This window comes from Cebus imitator, unplaced genomic scaffold (genome assembly GCF_001604975.1).
Source record: "Cebus imitator isolate Cc_AM_T3 unplaced genomic scaffold, Cebus_imitator-1.0 Scaffold110, whole genome shotgun sequence".
In the NCBI taxonomy this organism is placed as follows: Eukaryota; Metazoa; Chordata; class Mammalia; order Primates; family Cebidae; genus Cebus; species Cebus imitator.
In genome coordinates this window covers 837,960-846,599 of record NW_016107425.1, presented here as the reverse complement: position 1 = coordinate 846,599, position 8,640 = coordinate 837,960, and the positions used below count along the sequence as shown (strand labels likewise).

Here is an 8,640-nt window from a genome sequence, read left to right as displayed (position 1 = left end):
AAAAAAAAAAAAAAAAAAAAAAGCAGGGCATTAGGTATATAGGGTTCATTACAGGATTCTACTTTTGTATAAGTTTAAAATTTCCCACAAGAAAAGTTTCAAAAAAGAACAACGAAGGGAGTCCAGCATATCTACAAATCACTTAAGCAGCTGCTGTGGCTGAAGGCTGACTAGTGCCTGTTCATGGAGAATCTCTACATGATAGTTCATTTTGTAAAAGAAGACTTTTGTTGATTTATAGAGAAATTTCTAAATGCCCTCATCATCTCTTCACAGACTATACCTGTATCAGTATGTTTTCACTATTAAAGCCCAATTCATTATTTTGGCTGAATATTAATGCATTAATATCCTTTAAAAAATATTCTCTACTGTGTGTAGCTACCTGTGGGGTGTACCCTCTTGATCCTGTGTCTATGCTTAAATTCCACATCAGCAACCAGGAGCTGTTCTGACGCCGCAGCAACAGCATGCTTTTATCAGGGTCACATCCTGAGATGTAGCAGGTTTCACATTGCTTGGAAGACTGTGAACTCTGTAAAGGCAAGTATCTGCCCCATGAAGCAACTCTGAGGAACAAAAATGAATGTTTGCAGGCTAAGTGCCTAAGTGGGTTCATACACTGGGCTAATAAAAGTCAGTGCTTTCTTTTCTTTTCTTAAACAGGGTCCTGCCTTCACCCAGGCTGGAGGGGTGCAGTGGTGCAATTTCAGGTCACTGCAACCTTCGCCTCCCAGGATCAAGCCATCCTCTCACTTCAGCCTCCAGAGTAGCTGGGATCACAGGTGCATGCCACCACATCTGGCTAATTTTTGTATTTTTGGTAGAGATGGGGTTTTGCCCAGGCTAGTGTTGAACTCCTGAGCTCACATGATCCACTGGTCAGCCTGCTGATGTGATGGGATTACAGGTGTGAGCCACTTGGCCGGGCCTGTCCATGTTTTCTCTGACCACAAGGTGCTTCAGTTTTGTAGATGATATTAGATGATACTATGAAAAAATCATGTATTTTTATTTGAGGGACAATGCCATTCTGGGCTGTCATAATAAATGATGTCATTCCTATTTATCTGAGAAAGTAGGCGTAGAGCAACTGACAAAATTAAAAAAATCAGACCAAAGCAAGTCAAGCTAAACATATATGAGGAATTCTGACGCTTTTAAAAATGCAGCCAAATAACACTATTTGTTTTCCATCAGGAATAGATTAGCTAGCTGACCAAGATAAGAAGTAACTAAATGCAAACTGATAGAGTGCTTTTCTTTGAAAAGCAAACCACGTGGCCTTTGTACATATAATTGAGTCTTGTGTATCCAGCAGTTGTTTAATGAAGCTGCACTTATTCCGCTGGTGTTGGCAGTCCTCAGCGGCTCTCTGGGATTCCTCATTTCAAAAAGTGTCTTTGGCCGGCATCATTATTTCATTATAACACTTTGTTTTTGACATCCAATAGTCTTACTCAGCTCTATCACCACTGTCCTTCCAGTCTCAGTCTTAAATCTATCTTCAAATGATGAGGAAGAGTGAGAGGGAAAATGAAGGAGAAGGAGAGACAAAGAAGAAAAAAGAACTCGGGATGCCAGTGTGGCCTTGGGGCTTCCCCTGTGGTGGCAACTATGCTAGGGACTGTCTGTTCTTCTAGATCTTTCTGCCTGAGGGCTCAGGAAAGCCAGACTATAGTGTGGCGAGAGTTATAGGGAGAAGAAACCACTGCTTCATTCCCGGGCTTAGTCCACAGTCTGAGCTGTTTCTAAGCATCTCAGACAGAGGCCCCAAAGTCCTTGAATGTGAGGCAATTGGAAAGCAACTGCTTTGATGAAGATTGCTGATTAGAGAGGGCTCCTGGAACATGAAAAGGAGGCAAAAGGACATCATCCTCAAGGACTCCCACTGGAAATAGAATTTGGTGACTCAGAGTGTCCTAAACTCCAGAAGTTGCAGCAGAATGAGAAGTGTGTGTGTGTGTGTGTGTGTGTGTGTTTAGGTCTTTTTGGCTTAGCCAATAAAAGGTGTCATGGGTTAAATTGTGTTCAATTTAAGTGTGTTCAAGTCCTAATCCCTGTTTCCTGTGAATGTGACCTTATTTGGAAATTGGGTCTTTGCGGATGTAATCATGTTAAGATGAGGTCATACTGGATTGGGGTGGGGCTTAATCCAATGACTGGCATTCTTATGAAGAAAGGGAAATTTGGACACACACAGGGAGAAGGCCATGTGAAGTGAAGGCAGAGGTTGGAGTGATGCATCTACAAGCCAACAAATGCCAGGGAATGTCCACAACCCCTGGAAGCTGGTAGAGGCAAAGGGTGGGTCCTCTCCAACAGCCATCAGAGAGAACATAGCCGGCACCTTGATTTTAAATTCCAGCCTCCAGAGCTGTGAGAGAACACATTTCTATTGATTCGAACCATCCAATTTGTAGTCATTTATAATCGCAGTCCTAGGAAACTAATATAGAAGGTCAGGGGAAATAGCCCAATTCTCCCCAGTGTCAGGGACAGGCAAGGGCAGGATTTATCAGAATGAAATAGACCTGAAAATAGAGACAAGAAAAGAAGCAGAGGATGGGTCATTCTGCTCTCTTTAGGTTGTGAATAGCCTAATCCAAGAATAAAAATTCTTCATCTTTTTTTTTTTTTTGACATAGGGTCGATCTGTTGCCCAGGCTGGAGTACAGTGGCATGATCTTGGTTCACTGCAGCCTCTGCCTCTTGGCCTCAGCTTCCTGAGTACCTGGGACTATATGTGTATGCCACCATGCCCAGATAATTTTATTATACATAAACATAAATACATACATATATACATATAGTTGGTAGACACAAGGTTTCACCATGTTGCCCAGGCTGGTCTTGAACTCCTGAGCTCAAGTTTTCTGCCCACCTTGGCCTCCCAAAGTGCTGGGATTATAGGCATGAGCCATCATGCTTGGCCGGAATGAAAACTCTTTATACAGAACTTGACCTAGCACCATGTATCTGTATCTTTTTGATCTACTTTGACCATGATACATGCTGATAAACTTTTGCCTGGGTCAGAGCCCTCCACCAACTGTTACTGCCCAAGCTTGTTCTTGTGCTCACTGGGCACTTTGCCACCTTCCCTCACCAGGGCCGTGTTTTTCTCTAACACAGGTTAGATATCCTCACCACTGACAAGGGTGAGACGGAGGCCAAAGTTGCCACTACCTGTCTACCCGGCTCTTCCCCTTACCTGTGCGAACCCCATACTTCAAGGTGTCTCTGCAGTCAACCAGAATCTGCTCCAGGGACTCGGGGTGGTCAGAGAGCTCCAAGTTGAAGCCCTCCATGCCTTCCAGCAACTGGTGTGGGTGATGGAAGTCCAGCACCTTGGTGGAGCGATCAAATGTCTTGCGGACATAGTTAAGGAGTATGTCCACCACTTCCAGGAGGAACTGCACGGTTTGCTCCTCCCCGTTCTTAGCCGGAAGCAGATCTGAATGGGGAAAGCAATGAATGGTTATCACCTGACTCCTATCTAGATTTCTTCAGCCCAGAGACCCCTCAGATTAACCACACTATCTTTACAGGACCTGATTTTATTCTGGGATATATATGTGCACTGAGAATCTGGTGTACCACATCCCCAGAAAAATGCACATACGCAGAAGTTTTGTGCATGCTTTCTGGGGGTTCACAGTCTTTCTTACACGATGCTCAGAGATGGAGTGAAGTGCTCCGAGAAGCCATGAACCACCTGTGACTGCAGTTGTCATTTGCAGGTTGAATGGACGCCTGTGAGGAGTGTGATGGAGGGGGCGTCTGTTGTGCTCCCCTGGGACCAGACATGTCCCTGTCCATCTGGTTGGGTGTTCTGATGTGCTTGTTCTGTTGGCATCAGAGGGTAAGGCCTCTGTGGTTAGAAGCTGAGGTCCTCCCTGAGGAGGGTGGCCCTTGGCGGTATCCAGTTTCTTGGCCCTTGGCAGAAACTGGAGCTAGAAGATGGGGCTCAAGAAGTGGGACAGGGAACCCCAGCCTCTTTCTTGACTTCATCCTTTTGGGCCTGGACTTCGAGATATCCAGAGAGGACTTTGGGTGACAGGCTCTGCAGTCATCAGGCTAGAGGTTAGGTGAGGAAAAAAGCGGTAGGGGCCCAATTCCGTAGCTCACAGGCAGGCTGTGCAGCTGTGCACAATACTCTGTGACTCCCTACATTAGCTCCTGGGTTTTAGAGTCGTCTTGTTTAACACTCTGGTCTGGCTTCCATGGCCCTGTGGGGAATTCGTGGAATGGGATGGCAGTAGATCTACCTGTGAGCTGTTTGGGAGAGATGGTAAAGTACCTCCTGAGACCAGAGTTGTGGGGCGGCAGGAGTTAGGGAAAGGTCTCTGAAAGGGAGGCAGGTTCTAGGACACTCCTTGGTTAGGAGCCCCAGCATGCAACTTTCCGCTGTGTGATTTTGTGTGTGTGTGTGTGGCCAGTCTTGAGGATAAACGCTATTAAGGAAATCACTAGATGTTCTTATATGTAAGGTTCCTTCGACTCTGAGAGTCTATGAATCCATATTTGTTCCCTCGAGTGTCTTTAGAGTTGACTTTTATTGACTGCCCTCATTCAGTTTCCAAAATGATGGAGACCCAGGCAGCAGGGAGGGAGGGAGGGAGTCGATTATACTCCCACAAAGTCAGAAAAGCAGTTTCATGCGGGTGCAGAGAAAGTAATAACACTTATTGATAAAAGAGGTAAAATTGCAGGAAAAAGTCAAGAAACTCAAATAAGAAATCTACTGGCTAACCATCATTCTCAGCAAACTGACATAAGAACAGAAAACCACACACCGCATGTTCTCACTCATAAGTGGGAGTTGAACAATGAGAATACACGGACACAGGGAGGGGAACATCACTCACTGGGGCCTGTCAAGGGGTGGCAGGCTGGGGGGGGTAGCATTAGGAGAAATATCTAATGTAGATGATGGGTTGATGGGTGCAGCAAACCACCATGGCACGTGTATACCTATGTAACAAACTGCATGCTCTGCACATGTACCCTGGAACTTAAAGTATAATAATAATAATAATAAAAGAAATCTACTGGCTAGCCCTGGGGCAGGAGTGGGGCAGGGACTACCTCGAGCAAACAGGTTGGAGAAGTCTGTCTCTGTGCGCCGGAAGCGGCCATCCCGGTCGCTGTTTTCACAGGAAAGCAGGTTCTTGGAGGACTGCCTCTCCTTGAAGGCACTCACAAGGCGACTCTTCTCTTCCAGGCTGTTGGTCCTTTGCAAGAAGCCTATGGCACAAGAAGCTGGTCAGAGAGAGTGCTCTGAACTGCCAGCCCCTGAGGGTCGGCTGCGGGGTGAATTAACTCCCCAAGTAGGGCTCTTGTTCCTTTTGAGAACAGAAGGGAGTGTCTGCATTTTAAATATAGTGGCTCTGGCACTGCTCGCCTTCAGGCAGGGAGGGGGGCAGTGCCAAGTGTCATCAGTGGCAAAGACCCAGTCATGCAAGAGAGAACAACAGTAAGTGAAGCCCATTCTCCTCTCTGAATGCGACAGTGAACTCACAATTAAGTAAGTTGGACAGTTTCCACTCCAGTGACCAGCCCCAGGATGGGGCTTTAAAGGAGAAGACACAATCTGAGAAGATGGTGTCAGCACTGTTTATGGGCTGTATAACCAGAAGGAGGAGGGGAGAGAAGAGCAGAGGGAGGAGGAGAGGTGAGGACAGCAGAGGGAGGAGAGTGAGGAAAGCAGAGGAAGGAGGGCAAGGACAGCAGAGAGAGGAGGGTGAAGACAGCAGAGGGAGGAGAGTGAGGACAGCAGAGGGAGGAGGGTGAGGACAGCAGGGGGAGGAGGGCAAGGACAGCAGAGGGAGGAGGGAGAGGACAGCAGAGGGAGAAGGGGTGAGGACAGCAGAGGGAAGAGGATGAGGACAGCAGAGGAGGAAGATGAGGACTGCAGAGGGAGAAGGGTGAAGACAGCAGAGGGAGGACAGCAGAAGGAGGAGGGGCGAGGATAGCAGAAGGAGAAGTGAGGTCCAACACTGAGAATTAGAGCAGATACTTTCCTCCAGCACCAGCTAATGCTCACAGGGTTGAACATGACTGGTATTTTTCTGAATGCAGACTTGAACGTGGCTTTTCTTGTACCACATCCTCTCCTTGAATAAAGGTATTGGGAGACAAAGAAAACTTCAGTCTTCTGTGTGTTGCCGTTTAATTCTACAAGTACTTATTGAGCATGTTGTACAAAAGCACTTTTTAAGCATCTAGGCTGGGGGACTGATAAAGCTGAGTGGGACAGATCCCCTGCCCTCCAGGAGCCTACAGCCTGGCAGATGGTGACCAACGCTGGAATAAAGATAGTCATCCGAGAACTCCACAGAGATGACTTCTGAACCCAGGGCAGGATTCTCAGTCCCTCACCTCTGCTCCTCGGAGGGAGTGGAAAGTTCTCCCGCCTGAGGTGAGCAGGACAAACCTCCCCAGCAGCAAAGGGGGAAGGAGGGTTGAGCCAGAAAGGCAGGAGAACCCAGCAGCGTGGAGCACACTCCCCTCCTCATCTCCACCGTCCCCTGCGGGCTCCGGTCCCGCATGTCTGCTCTTTCCTTTGGCTTCTCCTCCTTCAATTCAGCCTCAGTCTTAGCCCAAAATGCTACACACTGAAAAGAGGAAAAGGTTCTAAGCTTCTTGATGACTCCAAAGCTATCTATGTAAATGCCAAGATCCTTGGGGAGTCGCACATGTCACAAGGCAGACTTGGAAGAAAGTCCCAAGAGGTGCAAAAAGGCAAATTAATCTGGAGAATTCAGCTTTGCTTCCCAGGACTACAATTCAGTGGTGATGGGTGGGAGAAGGATGGATGCTGGGGAAGGCTGCGGTGATTAGAATCCTCCCACACAAGGGAGTGAGGGGCTATTTTTGGAGGGAAGAATGGGAAAGCAGATGCACTAGGCTTTTTGTTGTTCCCAGTACCTTTTACATTTATCACTAAAGCCCAAAAGGACATGAGATGGGAAAAACACTGTAACAGAGCTCCACACTTGGGTATAAAGATGGGGCTGTACCCTTTTCCATATCTCTTTGCCTACTTCCTGAATTCCTCCTCCAAGTCTTCAAAGTCCAGAACAAGGAGTCAGCGCTCATTGGCCAGAGGGATGCAGGTCGGCTGACACCTGAACTCTGAGACTGCTCCCCTTGTACCAGAACACAGCGCTGTGGAATTTGCCAGACTTGAAAGACCAAACCCATGTGGCCTCATGCGGTGAGGTCCTACCCATCTGAACTCCACTCTGTCGTCCCTGAATCTGGTTAGGCTTCTGACTCACTCCCTGGGTCTCCTCACCTTGAAGCCCCTTCCTTCTGGGCAGCTGCAGGAAGTGGGACCCTGGTTTGAGGTTTTGACACAGGCTCTCCGATGATCATTATGACACAGATTTTTTTTTTTTTTTTGAGACAGAGTCTTGCTCTGTCACCCAAGCTGGAGTGCGGTGGCGCAATCTCAGCTCACTGAAGCCTCTGCCTCCTGGGTTCACGCGATTCTCCTGCCTCAGCCTCCTGAGTCGTTGGGATTACAGGCACCCACCACCCCATCCAGCTAAGTTTTGTATTTTTAGTAGAGATGGGGGTTTCATCACGTTGGTCAGGCTGGTCTCGAACTCCCAACTTCAGGTGATCCACTGGCCTCGGCCTCCCAAAATGCTGGGATTACAGGCAAGAGCCACCTCACCTGGCCCTACGACATAGCTTTAAACCTGCATCCCATTCCTTGGGCTGCATTTCCAGTAATGTACTAGGAATCAGAATCCTCTCTAAATCCTGTAATTATTTTAGGAATAGCACACTTACACTGCATCATAATTTATGTTAAAAACAATTAATTTGCCAATGCAAACATGTAATATATATTTTCATTAAGGAAGGTGTCTGTTTTCTAAAATACTGGAATCCTCAGAAAGGTAGATAATCCAGATCTCCCCTGGCTCTGAGAGGTCCTGAAAGGAACTGCTTCTCCAAGGATGGAGAGGTGGTGGATGACATGGAGGTCAGTGCCTTGACAACTTCCCTGGCTAGCAAGGGGTCCTGGAAGCACGTGTCCCAGAGAATGAAGCAGACTGCACTCCCTCTTGCTCTACACCCCAGCTGCGAGGACCTGGTTTAAGCCCGTGGGTAACCGGACACAGGGTTTTACATTCTTAGAGGCAAAGAGGAAGGCTGAGGAGAGGCAAAGCTGCATTGTGTTTAGTTGGGTGCCAGCACTCCAGCCAGCCTCAAGGGGAGAAGAACAGGGGAGCCCAGTCATGACTCCACCTCTGGGCTGAGGGGAGCTCCTGCTGTGGGTTCCTCACCTTGCTGCCAAACTGAAAGGCTTATGGGGCCCAGCGAAAGAGTGTGCATGTGTATGTGTGTGTGCAGATGCATGTATAGCTAGAAAGCACCTGGCTCCAGCCAGTTGTTGCCAAGTGGGGCTCTGAGCTGTCTATGGCGTGAGCACCTTTGGCCAACAGGGCACATGGGAGCTGACGCCCAGCACATTCTCTGTTCACCAAGCTATGGCATGCAATTGTAAATGCATAGACGGAAGAGCTCTTTTTCTTTTTTGTTTTGCTTTGCTTTTTTCTTTTTCTCTCTTTTTTTTTTTTTTTTTTTTTTTTTTTTTTTTTTTTTTTTTTTTTTTTTTTT

The 8,640-nt window shown here is 47.4% G+C and overlaps 1 protein-coding gene across 2 annotated transcripts in view; it reads right to left on the bottom strand.

Moving 5' to 3' along the window:
- Positions 1-8,640, bottom strand: part of GAD1 (glutamate decarboxylase 1) — a 44,204-nt gene that overhangs the window by 26,520 nt on the left and 9,044 nt on the right. For both annotated transcript variants that reach the window (XM_017538164.1, XM_037741888.1), the window contains 2 exons: positions 5,092-5,250; positions 3,215-3,457 (listed from right to left, as the gene is read on the bottom strand). In XM_017538164.1, the coding sequence (XP_017393653.1) occupies positions 3,215-3,457; positions 5,092-5,250 (402 nt within the window). The remainder of the gene's footprint in view (positions 1-3,214; positions 3,458-5,091; positions 5,251-8,640) is intronic.